This window comes from Sphaerodactylus townsendi, linkage group LG06 (genome assembly GCF_021028975.2).
Source record: "Sphaerodactylus townsendi isolate TG3544 linkage group LG06, MPM_Stown_v2.3, whole genome shotgun sequence".
In the NCBI taxonomy this organism is placed as follows: domain Eukaryota; kingdom Metazoa; phylum Chordata; class Lepidosauria; order Squamata; family Sphaerodactylidae; genus Sphaerodactylus; species Sphaerodactylus townsendi.
Genome location: NC_059430.1, coordinates 129270489 through 129290714, shown reverse-complemented (window position 1 = coordinate 129290714; position 20226 = coordinate 129270489). Strand labels below are relative to the sequence as shown.

Sequence of the window (20226 nt, the reverse complement as noted above, 5' to 3'; positions counted from 1 at the left end):
CTGGACAGAAGGGGACAAAGACAGAGATGGAGGCTGGTGGAAGGACAGCATTGTGCTGGCCAGGGCTGATGGCAATCGTAGTCCATGAACATTGGAAGAGCCAGAGTTGGTCAACCTTAAACTAGCACTTTCTGCCCTGGACTCAAGTGGAAAGAAACACAGCTGGAGGCAGGCATAAGGACAGCATTATGCTGGAAGGGGCTGATGGGAATTGTAGTCCATGAATATTGGCGGGCCAGAGTCTGACACCTGTATTCTAACACTTTCTGCCCTGAACAGTAGTGGACAAAGACAGAGATGGAGGCTGGCAGAAGGACAGCATTATACTGGCAGGAGGTAATCGGAATAATAGTCCATGAACATCTGGAAGGCCAGAGTTGGACACCCTTGCTTTAAGGCAACTGAGAAGTACAGGTAATTTGCCATTGCCTTCCCATGTAGAGCCTTTCTTGGTGGTCTCCCATGCGGACCCTCCTTAGCATCCAAGATCTGATTAGATCAACAGTCGCCCCTCTAGGAAGAAGCATTTGATATAGATATGTATATGTATGTTCCTTATATATATAAAGCTCTATGAAGAGAACGGTCTGCGACCCTACAAGACCACCTCTCCCATTATCACCCCTTGTGCACCCTTCAGGCGTCCTCTAAAAGCCTCTTCAATCAACCAACCAACCAATCAATCAGATCTTTATTAGGCATCAATAATACAAGCTAGATAACAAACCAAAAACATTTGAATCCCATTAGTTGATTATTAGTTAAAAATTCAGCTACCAACTTTATTATCTCAGCGAATCAATTGTCCAAAAGAAAGTGTACCCAAGATATTGTCGGGAAATCCCTTACATGGGAGGGTAATATATCTGAGAAATCAGGTCTATAATAAGCTTTTTAAGGCAAATGCATAAATTATGTTTAAGAACACATCCGTTCTTAAGGGGGTGTCCTTAAAAAACACCCATTAAGGAAAGCAGAGGGAAAGGAATTACACCTTGCTCTAGTGAAAGCCCATCTTTGTTTAGGATTTATCAGTACTTTCAAATAGCAGGCCATTTGGGCTCTCTCTAAAAACAATACCATGATAATGAGGGGAGCATGAGGAGCCTATTTTACAGACCAAAGATTGGTATTCGTGGTCAATGAGATGGCTTTTTATTGTTTGGAATATTTCCTTGGGTGGCAACATTAATAAGGAATCTCAGGAAAGTCCTAGCAAACTCACCTTTTCTTCAATATGACACCACCAGTGAGAAGACTGTATCTCAAGAGAGAGCAAAAAATATGTAGCTACTAGGGCTGGTGGTGAAGCATAAATGTATTAGAAATTTAAAGATTGCCAACCATTCCCTAATAATGAGGAGATGTTGTCCAGCCTCCAAACTGTAACGAACCAGTAAAGTCCAGTCAAAAGCAACCGTGTAAGTTTTTTATTGAGCTGGCATTCTTAGTCAGAGACAGGCAATGCGAGAACTGAAACCCAGATCTCGATCAAACGCTTATACAGGGCAACGGACAGGCTCCTGCCAAAAGAGTATAAACAAGGCAGGATTTCACACAGAGTTTCACACCAGGCAAGCAAGTAAAAGATAACCAAAACAGAGAAATTCCCCTTCCCGGGCGTTAAGCCAAAAGCCTCCAAGGGAACCTTTCCAAGGTCGGACTATACTCACACACCACAACCTTACAGGGTTGCATATGAAAGCCTCTTGTAGGTTCCAGGCTTCTGATCAGCTATCAGCAGGGGAGGAGCCTTCTCAGTTGTGGCCCCTGTGATGAGGAATGCATTCTCAGATGACACTGGTGCCTTGCCAAACTTGTTTGGTTGTCATAGGGCATGCATTGAATCATAGAAATGGAAGAGATCACAAGGGCCATCAACCCCCTGCCATGCAGGAATACACAATCAAAGCACTCCTAACAGATGGCTTCTGTTTAGATGCCTCCAAAGAAGGAGACTTCACCACGCTGTGAGGCAGTGTATTACGTTGTTGAGCAGCCCTTACTGTTAGGAAGTTTTTCCTAATGTTTCGGTGGAATCTCTTTTCTTGTAGTTTGAATCCATTACTTCATGTCCTATTCTCTGGAGCAGCAGAAAACAAGCTTGCTCCCCCTTCCACATGACATCCCTTCAAATATTTCAACATAGCTATCATGTCCCCTTTACCTCTTCTCCAGACAAAACATACCCAGCTCCCTAAGGCCCTTTCCGCACACGCAACTGTTTGCAAGTGGATTTTGCTATTCTGCACAGCTTCAAAGAGCACTGAAAGCAGTTTGAAAGTGCATTATTCTGCATGTGCAGAATGAGCCTAAGTCTCTCCTCATAGGGCATGGATTCCAGACCTTTTGCCATTTACCCTCCTCTGGACCGGTCCCAGCTGGTCAATATCTTTCTTGAATGATGGTGCCCAGAACTGGACACAAGTGAGATCTGACCAATGCAGAATAGAGAGGTACTATTTCATCCTTCAATCTAGACAATATATTCCTATTGATACAGCCCAGAATTGCACTGGCTTTCTTGGCATCACACTGTTGACTTATGTTCCATTTGTGGTCTGTGAAGACTCCCAGATCCCTTTCACGTGTACTGTTGTCAAGCCAGGTGTCACCCATCCTACATCTGTGTATTTCATTTTTTCTCCCTAAATGTACATTCATCTCTGTTGAAATTCATTTTGTGAGTTTTGGCCCAGCTCTTGAATCTGTCCAGGTCATTTTAAATTCTGACCTTGTTCTCTGGGGTATTTGCTACCCCTCCTAATTTTGTGTCATCTGCAAGTTTGATTAGTGTGCCTTCTATTCCATTGTTTAGCTAATAGTGGGATGGTGCCAGCCACATATTTTTAATTTTTTAAAAAAATGTTCATTAATAACACAAAAGAAGTAAAAACAAAAACAAAAGAAGTTTAAAAAGACAATAAAAACAAAAAGTGTAGCAACCGTAGAAAAATAGATCATATCTTATTTACAGTTCTGGACACTGCAGAGCTAATATAATTATGCCAAATAATGCTCTATGCATATTTTAGTTGAAGGCTTTCACGGCTGGAATCTCTGGAGGGTTGTGGGGTTTCCGGGCTGTATGGCCATGTTCTAGTAGTTCCAGTAGCATTTTCTCCTGACATTTCACCTGCATCTGTGGCTGGCATCTTTAGAGGATCTTCTGCCACAGATGCAGGCGAAACATCAGGAGAAAATGCTACTGGAATGCCTTGAAACCCCACAACACTCCATATTTTAATAGTTTCATATTTTAAGGTTCATATTTTATTCGTCGTGGTGGGTTTTCCGGGCTGTTAGATCTTGTACCTAACGTTTCGCCTGCATCTGTGGTTGGCATCTTCAGAGGTGTATCACAGAGAGAGGTCCGGAAAACCCACAACAACCAGCTGAACCCGGCTGCAAAAGCCTTTGACAAAACATTAATATTTTACGTTTATTAACTGTTTTATTTTTTAAATTAATGTATGTTGTTTTAATGTTGTAAATAACCCTGAGGTGCCTTTGGATGAGTGACAACTAAATAAATGTAATAAATAAATATCCAGAGGTATTGTAAGATTCTTCCAAGAGGAAGCTGACTGACTGTTCAAGATTGTCAGCATGATAGCATGCTACTGGCTCAGCTTGCATGATTGTTAATGGGTGACATTGCTTGCTGAGGGTGTTATAAGTTCCTACTGCTACCTCTTCCGGAAGCTGGATAAGTCCAGTAGTCCAGTAGCACCAGTAGTCTTTATCTTTATTAACCTTTAATAGGCATAGATAGATCAAGATTTACACAGACACATTCTGCAGTCTCAAGTATAGTTCAATAGCGAGGAAATAGTCCACATAACTTGACAGTTGACTTTGAGGGATTCAAATCGCTTCAGATTTTTTAAAAAAAGAAATAGCCAGAGCAAATGACAGTAAATACCCCAACACATCAATGTAAAAATACAATCTAATATAAAATTGCAATATAAATAGATCTGTTTAGCAAGTTAAAATCAAAATAATACAGCAGTAGGTATCCTGCCATGCCTGAATATTAGACAGATTGGAGAAGATACCTATCTTTTATAAGAAGTTCTACGTTTGTTTTATGTATCATATTTGATATTTAAAAAATTGATTCTGTGCCAAATAATAATGAACCAATTTGGTTTAGTGTACTGGCACCAGTAGTCCAGTCGCACCTGAGAGACCAGTCAGATTTTTGAGAGATTAATTTCACAACACTCATTTTGTCAGATCTGATACAGGGAGCTTTGACTCTCAGAACCTTATAACCCCCAAATCTTGTTTGTCTCTAAGGTCTGGGACTCGAATCCAGCCATTCTCGTGCAGATCAACACAGCAACCTCCTGAAACTCCCTTGAAAGGAAAGTAATTCTGTACAAAGTTGGTTCTGTGAGTGCTTACTGGCCTACGTCCCACCTGCTCAACCTCTACACTCATTAATAAGCAGGCTAGTCCGCAAAGCTGCTAGTTCTTTCTCCCCCTGTGTATCTGTCTTTAGGAAAGAAGATGACAAAGGAACATGAGCTTCATGCCCCAGCTGTTGTCACCAGAGGTCTTAGGAGGGCTCAGAAAGCAGCCGTGCTTCAAATCAGGAAGCAGAGCTCTGAGGCATTTATCATTGCCCTGACCACATCGCTGCTCGACGCCTACGCAGAAGGACTCACAAGCTCAGCAGTCTCCCCTTTGCGGGGGGGAGAACGCTGAATAATGGATGCCCAAGAAAGAGCAGCCTTAGATATTTCCACGAGAAACCCTCAAGAGGACTTTGAACTGCTGCAGAGGGTTGGCGGGGGAACCTACGGGGAAGTCTACAAGGTAAACGACACCTTTCTTTCTTGAAGCACCAGCTCCTGTCATCCTGGTTTGTGTGGCCTACTGATTTCACTGCCCTGTTTTTCATCAAACTTAATTTTTGTTGTTTCAGGCCTGTTGTTTCAGGCTTTGTCAGTAACTGACAAAGTTTATATGCTTTAAAAGCAAGAAATGCACTTTAAAAAACAATGTGATGTCCAGAAGCCGTGGGTTCCGCAGGTTACTGAGAAAGCCGACATGGTTCTTTCTTTTTTATCTGGTTCTCAATCCCAATGCGACATGCGTTACTACCTCTCTCCAGTTTTTCTTCACAACCACCAGTAAGATAGGCTATGCCTAGTGGTTGAGATTGTCCCGAGGTCATATGTAGTCCAGCCTAATGTACGTTTACACAGAAAGAAGTCGTAAAATTTTCAGTGTTGCTCAGTTCCTTTTAAGTCAGTGGTGGCGAACCTATGGCACGGGTGCCAGAGATGGCACTCAGAGCCCTCTCTGTGGGCACGTGCAAACAGAGTGCCCCCCCCCCCCACACATCTAGGCTGGCCTGGGCTGCTGGGCTCAATTATTAGCATTAAACCTAAGACCAAGTTTTGGGGAAGCAGTGTAGGTAACCCCGTTAAGCACTGTTAAACCCCACTGATTTGCATGCGAAGAACTAAAGCATGATCCTTTACCTGGGTGTAAGCTCGGTTGCTGGCAATGGGGCTTGCTTCTGAGTAAACCCTCCTAGGGTCGTGATTCACCCATTGGAAGAGTTGCATGGTTGCTTCAAGGGAAACCCACTGACTACCACCAAGCTTACTCCTGAGTAACGCACGCCTCGGAGCCAACCATGTTTTCTAAAGTAAAACCTCAGTATTCAGGTTAAATGGCCGTGTTGGCACTTTGCGATAAATAAGCGGGTTTTGGGTTGCAATTTGAGCACTTGGTCTCGAAAAGGTTCACCATCACTGTCCTAAGTATATGTTGGATTGCGGTCCTCATGAGCTCCTGGGCTGAGTGGACATGCAGCCTATACTTCAATGGGTTCAGCTTTCTTCTACATTTCATCCTTGGGTCAGGGAAATCTCTCCCCTTTCGATTTCTGCCTGCCACAAGAAACCTTATCAGTTGAAATCCCCCTCCCCAAATAGTTTTAAAAGGTAGCTAAACACAGAAGTGTCTTCAAAAACTGAGTGCAGTGGGGAAGAATAATTCTGCGAATAAACCTGGAGATTAATTTCAGATGACATATCACATGAAGTGTCCTCAGAGCCAAATCGGGGAAGGCTGGTTAGCACTGATGGGAACACAAGTCAAGCTGGAGGAGTGATAAAGAAATACATTTGGAGAGACTGCCTCTGAACACAGAGCAGTCTCTCACCACTGGAGCAGCCACAGTTGCACATCTGGATTCAGGGACATAGCTGTCAGGCAGGTGTGAGGGCTCACATCTGGTACATGTTAAAGAAAACGGTTTGGGAAAGATGGAAGTGCACAATGGGATAATGATCCCGATAATTGGAGAACTGGAGATCAAGCACCATGAGGAATGGCTGAGGGAATAATCAGTTTGGAGAAAAGGAGGTGTTGGGGGCATGGTTGCTCTTCTTTAGGTATTTCAAGGACTGTCACTTAGAGCAGGGGTGGCCAACCTATGGTGCTCCAGATGTTCATGGACTACAATCCCCATCAGCCCCTGCCAGCATGGCCAATTGTCAATGCTGGCAGGGGCAGATAGGAACTGTAGTCCACGAACATCTGGAGCACCATAGGTTGGCCACCCCTAACTTAGAGGGAGGAAGGCAGCTGTTCCTGTAGGTAGCCGAGAATAGGATTCGCAATCATGGCTTCAAATTACCTAATGGTACCAGCTGAATATTAGGGGAAAAAATTACAGTAGAGTTCAGTTATGGAATAGGTGCCTTGGGAGCAGTGACGTAGGTATAGATTTTTTATGGGGAGGGTTTGGGGGCGGGGCCATGCCTCCCCAGCCTTTGCCCCTGGCCTCAGTGCTCATAAAAGCAGCTCTCCCAGGCCAGGGACTGCAGATTCCCTTGCCCCGCCCGCCTCCCACTGGCTGGGCTCCCAGCCAGCAGCTGGCAGTTCCTTCTGCCCTCCCCTAGGGAAGGCAGGGAAAATGGAGCCCAGTGCAAAATTTGAGTTTTGCACCCCCCCCAAACAGCATCACTTTCAATGGTGTTTAAACTAGTGATGTTTAAACACAATGGTGTTTAAACTTTTAAATCCACCTTAAAGGGAGAATCTGAGGTCCCAAAACAGCATTGAAAGTGATGCTGTTTTGAGGTGGATTCTCCCCCACCCTGAAACACCATCACTTTCAGTGTTTAAACTGGGGACCTCAGATTCTCCCTTTGAAGCCATGCCGAAGAGGGTGGATTTAAAAGGAGAATCCTGGGAAATTTGGGTGGTGCCTGCTGTCAGGAGTGCAATTGTTAAACTAGCAGCACCAAAATTTCAAGGTATATTTAGGAGACTCTGCTGATGATACCAACCAGGTTTGGTGACGTTTGGTTCAGAGGGGCCAAAGTTATCTCCTATTAGCTCCCATTGGAAACAATGGGGGATGGGGCACCCCCTTTGGGAGTCCATAACTTTGGACCCCCTGAACCAAACTGCACCAAACCTGGGTGGCATCATCAGGAGAGTCTCCCAAAAACTCCCTGAAATTTTGGTGGTGCTAGCCTACAAATTGCACCCCCTGCAGGCCAAAAACTGAAAAAAACACTTTAAAATACAAAAAAAACCCACAAATGGGGGTGGAGCTTCGGACATGTAATGGGGGAAGGTTAAACCCGGGAAACCCCCCTCCTTTACCTACATCCTTGACTGAAACCCACCAGCTTCTGCACCCAGCTGTCCGAGAGAGGTGCAGTTCAATGAAGGCAGCTTCGATAGCTTTCTTCTGAGGGGATGAAAACCTCACAGAATTCAGGTGATAACATCGTAGGAGCTGAGTGTTCCTTATCCTCTTCCTGATCTCCGTACTGCCAGATTTCTAGCTGCTCCCTTCGCCCCATTCTGCAAATGTGGCTAGAACTGCATGTCCCTTGCAGCTGCAAGGAAGTTATACTTTTGTCAAGAGGGGATAGGGGAAATGCCTCTGGTTAGGCCCTGAGCGACACCCCTTCAAGCTGGAGACCAGAGAATGAAGTCAGGGCTAGCTAGAAACATACCCCGTTATTCCCCACCCCATTCCAGAGACCCCTAGCTCGTCTCCCAGTTTACCTCACTTCATCCTGCCAACAAAATATAGCTTCTTGTCACGTTGCTGCAATGGACCCAGAGGTGGGATCCAGCCGGTTCTCACCAGTTCCCGAGAGTAGGTTACTAATTATTTGTGTGTGCTGAGGGGGGGTTACTAATTGGGTCCGCTTTTCCATCTCCACGCTCTCGCCTCCCCGAGAGGTGTCCTGCCTTTGAACGTGAAGGTTCCATATAGCAATTGCGACTAATAATGTCACTCCCTGAACTGGGTTAATCCCTTTCAGGTACTGCAATTCATGGATTCTCAGTCTGTCGTACCTTTTATCTCACCAGTCTCTATCAAAGAACCTGTGTGTTTCCCCATTGCTGTGTTCAGATTTGTGAGTTGGGGCATTTTCTATAATGTGATGATGATTTAGAAATGACCTGGTGCAAAAAAATTTTGGGGTCGTGGTGGGGTGGCTGCTCATGGGGGGGCATCCAACTCAGGTTTTGCCCAGGGCTCAGGTTTGCCTAGGTACGCCTCTGCCCCCTTTGCTGAGGGGGGGGCTGGCGAGGGAACCTGTTACTAAAAATTTTGGATCCCACCACTGAGTGGACCTATGTGTTCCCATATACGTGTCGTGTGTTCGGACTGCATATAAAAGCCAATTGTCTCTTCCTACCACCCCTCCAAGTTATAAAACCCAGCCCCCCAGCAAACCAGTGTCTTGGGGAACCCCAGTAATGCTGCCTCTGAGCAAGGACAAACTGAGGAGCTTCCAGTTAGCTTAGCTTCCTCTGTGAGTGTGTCCTTTAGTATGCAGGAGCAGTCTTAGCCTGTGGGTGAGATTTCAGGTGCAGCCCATTTTCTGAAACATGAAAAATGCTGTAATACAAAATATTAAACTGGAAAACAGTCATCCTAGTAAGAGAGACAGATCTAAGGAGCAGCAGTGGTTAAGAGCAGCCACAGCGGTTAAGAGCAGGCGCACTCTAATCTGGAGGAACCGGGTTTGATTCCCCGCTCTGCCACTGGAGCTGTGGATGTTTATCTGGGGAATTCAGATTAGCCTGTATATTCCTACACATGCCAGCTGGGTGACTTTGGGCTAGTCTGCAACCTGCGGCTCTCCCGATGTTCATGGCCATGCTGGCAGGGGCTGATGGGAATTGTAGTTCATGAACATCTGGAGAGCTGCAGGTTGCAGACCCCTGGGCTAGTCACAGTTCTTCGGAGCTCTCTCAGCCCCACCCACATCACAGGGTGTTTGTTGTGAGGGGGGAAGGGAAAGAAGAAGAAGAAGAGTTTGGATTTATATCCCCCCTTTCTCTCCTGCAGGAGACTCAAAGGGGCTGACATTCTCTTGCCCTTCCCCCCTCACAACAAATACCCTGTGAGGTAGGTGGGGCTGAGAGAGCTCCGAGAAGCTGTGACTAGCCCAAGGTCACCCAGCTGGCGTGTGTGGGAGTGTACAGGCTAACTTGAATTCTCCAGATAAGCCTCCACAGCTCAGGCGACAGAGTTGGGAATCAAACCCGGTTCCTCCAGATTAGATACATGAGCTCATAACCTCCTACGCCACTACAAAGGAGTTTGTAAGCCCCTTTGAGTCTCCTACAGGAGAGAAAGGGGGATATAAATCCATTTCTTCTTCTGAAAAAACACACAGAAAAGGTATGTCTAAATTGATTGCATCACGACAGTTACCTTCAGATGGAGCAACCGCCCACCCTGTCAGGGATGGATTTTCATGTGTCTGAGCTGAGCTCCCCTTCTTATTGCTTCTCTCACCTCATCCTTCATATCCACTCCACCTGCAAACAAAGGAAAGGTTCACCTTTTAACCCTTTGGCCTGCTAAGGTAAAAACATCCCTCTCCTAATTCCTAGTCAGATGTCTTGCTCATGTGGGCCTGCATATGCCATGCCACTCTGGGCCCACTTGGCAGGTAGCTCTGAGTTTCATGACGCTCATCTGTGGCTGCTGTGCTAAACGGTGGGTTTCAGGATGAGCCCAGTTCCTGTTTCTCATGACTTCCCTCTCTTGGACAAAGAAACAGTTTGCCATGGGGCTCTGGGTATGGGCCCATCATACCGCTCCGGTCCTACGATTCCACACGTGTGCCTGGCCTTTCTTTTTCCTTAGGAACACCCTTCATAAATGACAGGTTTCTCTCCTCCATGGACAGACATTTTCTTTCAGTGGAGCAGCAGTGGAGTAGGAGGTTAAGAGCTCGTGTATCTAATCTGGAGGAACCGGGTGTGATTCCCCGCTCTGCCGCCTGAGCTGTGGAGGCTTATCTGGGGGATTCAGATTAGCCTGTGCACTCCCACACACGCCAGCTGGGTAACCTTTGGCTAGTCACAGCTTCTCGGAGCTCTCTCAGCCCCACCTACCTCACAGGGTGTTTGTTGTGAGGGGGGAAGGGCAAGGAGATTGTAAGCCCTTTGAGTCTCCTGCAGGAGAGAAAGGGGGGATATAGATCCAAACTCCTCCTCCTCCTCCTCCTCCTCCTCCTCCTCTTCTTCTTCTTCTTCTTCTTCTTCTTCTTCTTCTTCTTCTTCTTCTTCTTCTTCTTCTTCTTCTTCTTCTTCTGTAGTCTTGATAGCGGAGTCAGAAATGTATTATTCCATTTCTGATCTGACGTTCTAATAAAGGTGAAATTATGTTTTAAGCTAGCAGCACCAAAATTTCAAGGTATATTTAGGAGACTCCTATCTATTCCTATCTATAAGTTAGATAGGAATAAGTTGTATTAGATAGAAGGTAGGAATTGCAGTTGTGTTTTGTGTTTGTATCTGTGTGGAACCTCCCTTGCCCAAGGCAGGAATCCACCCCTGCTCCACCTGGGCACAACCCTTTCATTTGCAAAAACCATGAATGGACGTCTGACAAAGGAGACCCCAGAAGAAGCACCTCCATCTGCCTAATCCCACCAGCAGGCAGATAAGGGTGCCGTCGTTAAGTTTCGTTTCCTGACCCCAAGCACCCAAGGGACTCTTTTGTGTATTTCCCGCCTGTGCCTACGTCATTGCCTCGCCCTGTTTTTGCCGTGAAATTCAAGAAGGGACTGCCCTCCGGACTCTAATTGGTTGCTGTATATCTGTAAATGAATGGTTGTAGGCTGTCCTGTATTCCCCCGGGCTCCCGGGCGGGAGAAAGTGTATAAAAGTTGTTGTAAAGCTGCTAGGCGGCTGCAGTTACCGTGGTGTGGAGGTGCTGACACATTGTGTGTGATTGCTGCTGGAATTTTAAATGTGTTAAGTTATGTTGTTGAGTTGCTGTTGGAGAACAGCCATGTTGGGAGCCGCCTCGAGCCCCCCGGGGAAGAGGCGGCCTATAAGTCTAAAATATAAATAAATTAAATAAATACACTCATTTTTATTTTCAATAATTCTCACTGTGTTGGGTCCTGTTTCTGTTCCTCTGCGCTGCTGAGAGCTGGCGGATCTGGGGAAATAAAAGTTACCCAGGCAGCGCGGCAACAGTCTGGAATATCAGTTGTATTTCCAGGAGATCTCCAGGTCTCACTGAAGGCGGGGAGCCCCAAATCAGTCATCCGCTGATGTCCCTGCCCTGAATTCTGGAAGCTCAAATCCTAAACGGAGAGATTATACTTAAGTGTCGTGACACGGCTTGGGGTTGCCAGCCTCCTGGTGAGGCCTGGAGATCTCTTGGAATTGCAATTGACCTCCACGCAACAGAGGTCAGGGCCTCTGGATGAAATGGCTGCTTTGGAGGTCAGCCTTGAGGGTGCCGTGGCTTGCTGAGGCCCTGGCCTTCCTCAAGATGTGCTCTCCCGGAGGCTCTGCTGCCAAATGTCCAGGAATTTCGTAACCCAGAGTTGGCAAACATATTACGAGCACACACAAACCTTATCCTACAGAGAGCTTTCTGTTCTTCTCCTGCTTTGCAATTGTTTTTTAAACTTTTGATAAGCAATTTTGAGACCAATATTTTGGGTGTCAGAGGACCTCATGACATCTTATCTGACAGGTGGGATTACTATATAGAGACTTAATTAGTAAAAGAAGCCTGGGTTCTATAGCAAGCATCTGTAATTTAAGCCATAGCAGTGATCTATCTACGGAGTCAAACGCCCCCTTTAGATCAATAAATGCTACATATAGGCTAGATTTTCCTCTGTGGAGGTATTTGGTTGCCAGAGCTTTCAGTGTCATGCAGTGGTCCAGGGTGGACTTTCCTTTTGTAAAACCAATCTGCTCTATTCCTATAGGTCTATTAATCAAGATCCAGTCCATAAGACGATTCAATAAGAATTTGGCGTACAATTTGCCTGAAACAGACAACAGGCTGATAGGCCTATAGTTGGAGGGAAGATTGCAGTCACCCTTTTTGAACAATGGTATGATGGTTGCATTTGTCCAGATGATAAGCAATTTTAAGAAATTAAGTTATACTGTTCTGCATCTCCTCCTATCTGTACTGAAGACACTATAATCTCTTCCTGGCCCTTTCCACACATGCAGAATAATGCGTTTTCAATCCACTTTCAATGCACTTTGAAGAAGGATTTTACTGTGCGGAATAGCAAGATCAACTTGCAAACAATTGTGACAGTGGATTGAATGTGCATTATTCTGCATGTGCGGAAGGGACCTCTGCCGATTCCAACAGCCATTTTCCAGTAGCGCGCTGTAGCTGCTGCCAGTGGAGTGAGGAAGCACTAATATTCGCCCCATCAATATGGTTTCCGCCATTTCAAACCTGGTTGAAAATTGCACACTTTTATTCTTTGAACTCTACTCTGTATTCTCCTCAGGCCCAGAACAAGGAAACGGGGAAGATGGCAGCTATCAAAATTGTCAAAATGGAAGCTGGTGAGTAAGGAACGCGTGGCCACCGGTGTGCTTGCTTGGCCAGTGCCCATAATAGAATATGCAGTGGTGTGGGGCCCTTCTTACCAAATGGCAGCAGGAAGCCATCTGGTAGCCAGGAATGGGAAACCAATACATCTCAAAATTATTCAGAGATAAGAACATAAGAACAAGCCAGCTGGATCAGACCAGAATCCATCTAGTCCAGCACTCTGCTACTCGCAGTGGCCCACCAGGTGCCTTTGGGAGCTCACATGCAGGAGGTGAAAGCAATGGCCTTCTGCGGCTTTTGCTCCCAAGCACCTGGTCTGCTAAGGCATTTGCAATCTCAGATCAAGATTGGTAGCCATAGATCAACTTCTCCTCCATAAATCTATCCAAGCTCCTTTTAAAGCTATCCAGGTTAGTGACCATCACCACCTCCTGTGGCAGCATATTCCAAACACCAATCACACGTTGCGTGAAGAAGTGTTTCCTTTGATTAGTCCTAATTCTTCCCCCCAGCATTTTCAATGGATGCCCCCTGGTTCTAGTATTGTGAGAAAGAGAAAAATTTGTCTCTGTCAACATTTTCTACCCCATGCATAATTTTATAGACTTCAATCATATCCCCCCTCAGACGTCTCCTCTCCAAACGAAAGAGTCCCAAACGCTGCAGCCTCTCCTCATAAGGAAGGTGCTCCAGTCCCTCAATCATCCTCGTTGCCCTTCTCTGCACTTTTTCTGTCTCTTCAAAGATACACTTTGATTAGGAGAATCTGGACTATATGCTAAGACCATATGCACAAATACTGTTGTATTGCTGAGGCAGAGGCACTCTGCACATTCTCAGAAGCACTGTTTTTCGTGATCAAATTGTGGGCTATGCTACGGTGAACCCAGGCTCAAGGTAAGACCCAACGGAAAGGTTTTGGACACCTGGATAACACAGGCTTTGGCAAATAGACCAAAGCCATGAACATCTGGAGAGCCACAGGTTGCAGACCCCTGGACTAGAAACTGGGAGACCCGGGTTCAAATCCCCACTCTGCCATAGGGACTTGCTGGATGACTTTGGGGCAGCCACACACTCAGCCTAGCCTACCTTGCAGGATTGTTGTGAGGATAAAATTGGGGAGAGTAAGCTACTTTGGGTTCTCATTGGGGCAAAGGCAGGATATAAATAAACAAATAGTAAACAAATAAGTGTCCTCCTTCTCCAAAGTGTCCCCTAATCCCACTCTGAGGTATGGAGTGAGGGGAGATCAGTTTGGGACTCCGCGGTAAAACTTGCTTCATCCATACATAGGCCTTTCAAGCTCTTAAGGTCGTTGTGAGCATATAGCGGAGAAAGGGAGAATGAGCCACTTTGGGCAGAAGCATATCAAGGAGAAATGGTGCCCGGGGGCAACACCTCCTCTGGCACCCCCCCTCCCCCGTGCTTGGGGGCGGGGGACTTGGGGGTGGGAGGAAAGAGTCTTGAACCCGCCTCTCTGCAGGCTGGCTCCTGCCATCCCCAGGGCCTGGGGAGAGCAAAAGTCAGCCTGCACAGAGGCTGGGGGGGCGGGGCTTGGGGGCAGCGGGCAGCCCAGGTGAGCATCCTGGATGCCCACCGCCAAGCCCTGCCCCCCTCCCTGCAGGGGTGGGGCAGGGCTTGGTGGTGTGTGGCTGGGGCACATGCCATTTTGCTATGTGGGCGGGGGCGGGGGGGCGGCGCCTGGTGGACATGGGTAACTCCATGTCCCTATAGACCAGTGGTGGCGAACCTATGGCACGGGTAACAGAGGTGGCACTCAGAGCCGTCTCTATGGGCACGCACAAACAGAGTCCCCCCCCCACACACATCTAGGCTGGCCTGGGCCGCTGGGCTCGATTATTAGCATTAAACCTAAGATTTAATTTTGGGGAAGCAGTGTAGGTAACCCTGTTAAGTGCTGTTAAACTCCACTGATTTTCATGCGAAGAACTAAAGCGTGATCCTTTACCTGGAAGTAAGCTCGGCAATAGGCTTGCTTCTGAGTAAACCCTCCTAGGGTTGTGATTCACTCATTGGAAGAGTTGCGCGGTTGCTTCAAAGCAAAGCCACCAACTACCACCAAGCTTACTCCTGAGTAACACACGCCTCGGAGCCAACCGTTTTTTCTAAACTAAAACTTCAGTATTCAGGTTAAATTGCCGTGTTGGCGCTTTGCAATAAATAAGTGGGTTTTGGGTTGCAATTCGGGCACCCGGTCTCAAAAAGGTTCGCCATCACTGCTATAGGTGGTATGCCTCTGACTTTGGGTCTTCCTCGGGGAGAAAAGTAGAGGATAAGTAAATACAGATCTCGAAACTGAATGTTGTTAATATCCTCTGTTCCCAATTCATCCAGATGATGACTGTGCCACCATTCAACAAGAGATCGTCATGGTGAAGACTTGCAAACACCCGAACATCGTGGCCTATTTTGGGAGCTACATTCGGTGAGGAACCTCCTCTTGCCAATCATCCAGGGTCTCCTCAGCACCCCAATTCAGGGTTTGTTCCATGCCTTGCAGTGCCTTATGGAGCTGCAAACTGAGGAATAGGATCCTCTGCAACGTTATAGATGCTATGCCACAGTTTGAATCCCACCACCATGGGAACCTGTTACTAAAATTTTTGGATCCCACCACTGCTCTGCACCACTATTCACCCTCACCTCTCTGCTTTCTCACTAGGTTCAACAAACTTTGGATCTGCATGGAGTTTTGTGGGGGTGGGTCTCTTCAGGACATCTATCAAGGTAAAGGTGTTTTCCTGTTTCCTTCCTACCTAACCTGTATGGTCACACGGAATCAGGCGCCTTCTTACGTCTGCCTCCCGCCACTACTCACAACAATATTGCTCTGGCTGTGAGGAAGGATATATATATATTTTTATGTGACATTTAAGGGTTAAAGCTGTTTCTTTCATGGGCATTGAGGGCAAGAGCGAGCTTGCCTAGATGAGCATCGATAGCCTTCGATGACTGGTGGCTGCTACCCTGTTTCCCCGAAAATAAGACAGTGTCTTACATTAATTTTTGCTCCCAAAGATGCGCTATGTCTTATTTTCAGGGGATGTCTTATTTGCTGAATTGCTCTGGTCGACGGGCATGCTTCCAAACAAAAACTTTGCTATGTCTTACTTTCGGGGGATACTTTATATTTAGCACTTCAGCAAAACCTCTATTATGTCTTAGTTTCAGGGGATGTCTTATTTTCGGGGAAACAGGGTAGTTAATGAATATTACCCACCTGTTATATTTGGAGCTGGCAGCCCACCCCCCCACCCCCACCTTCCCGAGCTGCCCTGCCACAGGCCAAGGGGGACCTGGCAACCTTATGCCATAGCACTGATCCAAGTTGGTGTCCTGAACATCTAGTAAGTGAATCATCAGGTTGGACTTAACATTTGCAGCTGGCAGGCAAGAAGGGTGGAGCATGGAGCAGTAGGTCTGTTACACCTGGTCATGAGTTAGTGGGCTTGGAAGGGAGCTAGAATCAGAACTCAGTTCCCAGCTGCTCCCAGCTCAAGGAAGAAAGCATTCCACAATGCTGCAAATGTGCCCCATCTCCAGTTTTGGATAGCTTGGGGCGGAGTTGATCTAGGGCAGTGATGGCGAACCTATGGCACGGGTGCCAGAGGTGGCACTCAGAGCCCTCTCTGTGGGCACGTGCAAACAGAGTACCCCCTCCCCACACTGGTCCGCTGGGCTCGATTATTAGCATTAAACCTAAGACCTAGTTTTGGGGAAGCAGTGTAGGTAACCCTGTTAAGCGCTGTTAAACTCCACTGATTTTCATGCGTAGAATTAAAGTGCGATCCTTTACCTGGGAGTAAACTTGGTTGCTGGCAATGGGGCTTGCTTCTGAGTAAACCCTCCTAGGGTCGTGATTCACCCGTTGGAAGAGTTGCACGGTTGCTTCAAAGCAAAGCCCCCGACTACCACCAAGCTTACTCCTGAGTAATGCATGCCTCAGAGCCAACCATTTTTTCTAAACTAAAACCTCAGTATTCAGGTTAAATTGCCGTGTTGGCACTTTGCAATAAATAAGTGGGTTTTGGGTTGCAATTTGGGCACTCGGTCTTGAAAAGGTTCGCCATCACTGCTTTAGGGCAGCTGAGTTCCTTTCCAATCATTTCTGCCACGCTAAGGGCTCTACCCCCAGTATCCTCTGGGTTACGTCGTGACCTCGTCTTCCCTTGGCTGGCTGCCTGCCTGCCTGAACTCACAGTGAAGGAGTCAGAGAAGCCAAGAAGTCCGTTCTGAAATGCGGAATTGAAACCGTGCGTGGTCAGATAGTTTTCTCTACCGCTTCAGCTTGCACCTGGCTCAAAGGAACAGAGCCCTAACCCCACTCCCTGGGTGTGTGTGGGTGGGGGGAGGGGAGGGGGGGAAGTCAGACTGTGATGCTCAGCCAGACGGTGTCTTTTTCACACTACCTGCATTTTGCATCTTTAAGTGGCTTCTGTCAGAGGAAGCCCATAGAGATATGCAAAACTCCGCAACCCTCGCAAGCATCTAGCTGTTGGAAATCAAGCTGCTCCCCACCCCTCGCTGTCTTCTTGTTCCCCAGCCCAGGTTCTGAGTAATCCAGTCATTGGCAAGACCATTTTTAGAGGCCTTCAGGACTAGAAACATGAATGTGGTTTGTTTTTTTAAATTACCGGTAAGCTACAAGTCCCACCCCTAAATCCTCTGCAGGCTGCGTTTGACACACACAACTCCCTAGTTGGGCAAACGGCACCCTCAGGGGCATTTCGGGTCAGGAAAATGGTGTGGAGAATCTCCCTTTCCCCCCATATCATGGTCCCAAAGCGAACTGGGTCCCTATGGACTTGTAAATCAAGTGTACCTGTTCCTAATGTCTTACTGCAAGAGGCAAAGTCTGGTTAGAGGTACGCGGACCTTACATAGAAGAAGAAGAAGAAGAGGAGGAGGAGGAGGAGGAGGAGGAGGAGGAGGAGTTTGGATTTATATTCCCCCTTTCTCTCCTGCAGGAGACTCAAAGGGGCTGACAATCTCCTTGCCCTTCCCAACCCCTCAAACAAACACCCTGCAGGAGATAAAGGGGGGATATAAATCCAAACTCCTCCTCCTCCTCCTCCTCCTCCTCCTCCTCCTCCTCCTCCTCCTCTTCTTCTTCTTCTTCTTCTTCTTCTTCTTCTTCTTCTTCTTCTTCTTCTTCTTCTTCTTCTTCTTCTTCTTCTTCTTCTTCTTCTTCTTCTTCTTCTTCTTCTTCTTCTTCTTCTATGGCAGGGATGTCTTTGGAATGCTTACACAGCACAGCCATGAAATGGCGTCTGCGTGAGGCAGAGCCTGCCACAAAATGGCCGCCACAGCTCACCTTCAAATCACACAGTGAAGATTCATGTCCTGTGGGGGCTGCCACTGCTTGAGCAATGTGCTTAAAAATCTGTACCGGACCCCCCCAACCAAATTTCCAGTGGCCAATCACAAGGCTTGGTGGGCAAAAGCTTTCTAAATCACATGACGGATGCCAGGGGGGTGTCAGAGGGCACCTACAGATGTCACACTGGGGACTTGGGGGCCTATGTGGTATGGTTTGTGGTCTGGGATATGATGCTGACCCTTTTGTGTTCACAGCGACCGGGCCCTTATCCGAGCTGCAGATTGCTTATGTGTGTCGAGAAACATTGCAAGTGAGTAACAGTTGGCAATGAATTGAAGACCGCTATATTTATGAATGAACTTTTGTGATCAACTGCAAGGACCTGGAATTTGAATGAATGTGGGAACACCTTTGAAGGGACGGTTTATGTTTAGATTATTGAATAGAAAAAGAGAAAAATAATTCATGTGATGATAGAACAGTGAATGATGAAATTCTGTTGATATGAGATAGATATATGATTACAATTGTATGTGATGAGCATTGTTCCTTAATATATAAGACAGTGATGGCGAACCTTTTCGAGACCGAGTGCCCAAATTGCAACCCAAACCCCGCTTATTTACCGCAAAGTGCCAACCCCGCAATTTAACCTGAATGCTGAGGTTTTAGTTTAGAAAAAACTGGTTGGCTCCCTCTTCCTCTTCCTCACCCGCTCGAGCAGGGGCCAGCCTGCTCTAACTTCCAGCAAGTCCTGAGCGCACCACTCTGTGCCTCTCTAGCATCTCTGCCTCCACTGTGCCCGCCCCCCCCTTGGGCAGCAGCCACCCAGAGCACAGGGATCAGGCCTGCCAGTCGAGTCCTCTCTGCTCACCACAGTGTGTGCACGTCATGCTCAGTGGCCAAGGCCAGCTTAGATGTGTGTGTGTGGGGGGGGTGATTTTCCGCCCCCCACGAGACAAACTCTGTGTGTGCGTGCCCACAGAGAGGGCTCCGAGTGCCGCCTCTGGCACCCGTGCCATAGGTTCGCCATCAGTGATATAAGAAATACCAAGCCTAAATTGGCTGCCTAGAGGGTGACGTGTTTAATGTGTTAGGGACTGATAATCTCCTTCTGGCTCGTGAAAGAAGTACAGAGCAACTGGCTGACCTTGGGGGAGATAGAATGGGGGGTCCCCTCCTCAAGTGACCCGCTGGCAAAAGCAGGAGAATATTACAAACAAAGTGCCAAACTAGACAAAATGTTCAAAGCCGGATCTGTTGGGGACAGGGGTGAGTTGAAAGTATTTGGTGGTTGCAAGAGACCATCGCCAGAGGGTGGCATTGCCAACCTCCAGGTGGGGCCTGGAGATCTTCCAGAATTGCTCCTCATTTGCAGAAGACAGGTCAGAGATTTTTCCCTGGAGAAAAAATGACTGTTTTGGAGGCTGGACTTCATGGCATTACATTCAGCTGAGGGCGCTCCGTTCCCAAACCCTGCACACCTGAGGCTGCGCCCCCCTCCCCGCCTACATCGGCTAATTTGGAGTTGACCACCCTAGCACTGGGCTGGGAGGAGACAGGGCTGCCGACTCCAAGTTCAGAAATACCTGGAGATTTTAGGGTAGAGCCTGGAAGGGTGAGGTTTAGAGAGGGGAGGGAACTTGGCAGGGTATAATGTCTTCCAAAGGAGTCGTTTTCTCCAGGAGTAGAATAAATGTTTTTAAACAATAAATAATAAACAAATAAGCGATTAACATCCTGTGGAGATGATCAGCTGTCATTCCAAGAGATCTCCAATCCCCGGCAGGAGGTTGGCTACCCTAGAGGAGGCACCGGGCCTACCTAGCTTGGGTCAGCAAAATATTTTGAACCTTTCCTGGTGCTGGGGCTACCTCCTGGTGATGAAGAAGAAGAAGAAGAGTTTGAATTTATACCCTGCCTTTCTCTCCTGTAAGGTGTCTCAGGGTGGCTTACAAAATCCTGTTCTCTTTCTCTCCCCACAACAGACCTCTTGTGAGGTAGTTGGGGCTGAGAGAGCTCTGAGAGAATTGTGATT

At 47.1% G+C, this 20226-nt stretch overlaps 1 protein-coding gene across 3 annotated transcripts in view; it reads left to right on the top strand.

The window, feature by feature from the left end:
- The window catches only part of MAP4K1 (mitogen-activated protein kinase kinase kinase kinase 1), a 71012-nt gene that overhangs the window by 315 nt on the left and 50471 nt on the right, over window positions 1-20226 (top strand). For all 3 annotated transcript variants that reach the window (XM_048499193.1, XM_048499192.1, XM_048499191.1), the window contains exons 2-7: window positions 280-414; window positions 4306-4827; window positions 12798-12855; window positions 15203-15293; window positions 15531-15595; window positions 18443-18498. In XM_048499193.1, coding sequence (XP_048355150.1) covers window positions 4720-4827; window positions 12798-12855; window positions 15203-15293; window positions 15531-15595; window positions 18443-18498 — 378 coding nt within the window. In that variant the 5' untranslated portion in view covers window positions 280-414; window positions 4306-4719. The remainder of the gene's footprint in view (window positions 1-279; window positions 415-4305; window positions 4828-12797; window positions 12856-15202; window positions 15294-15530; window positions 15596-18442; window positions 18499-20226) is intronic.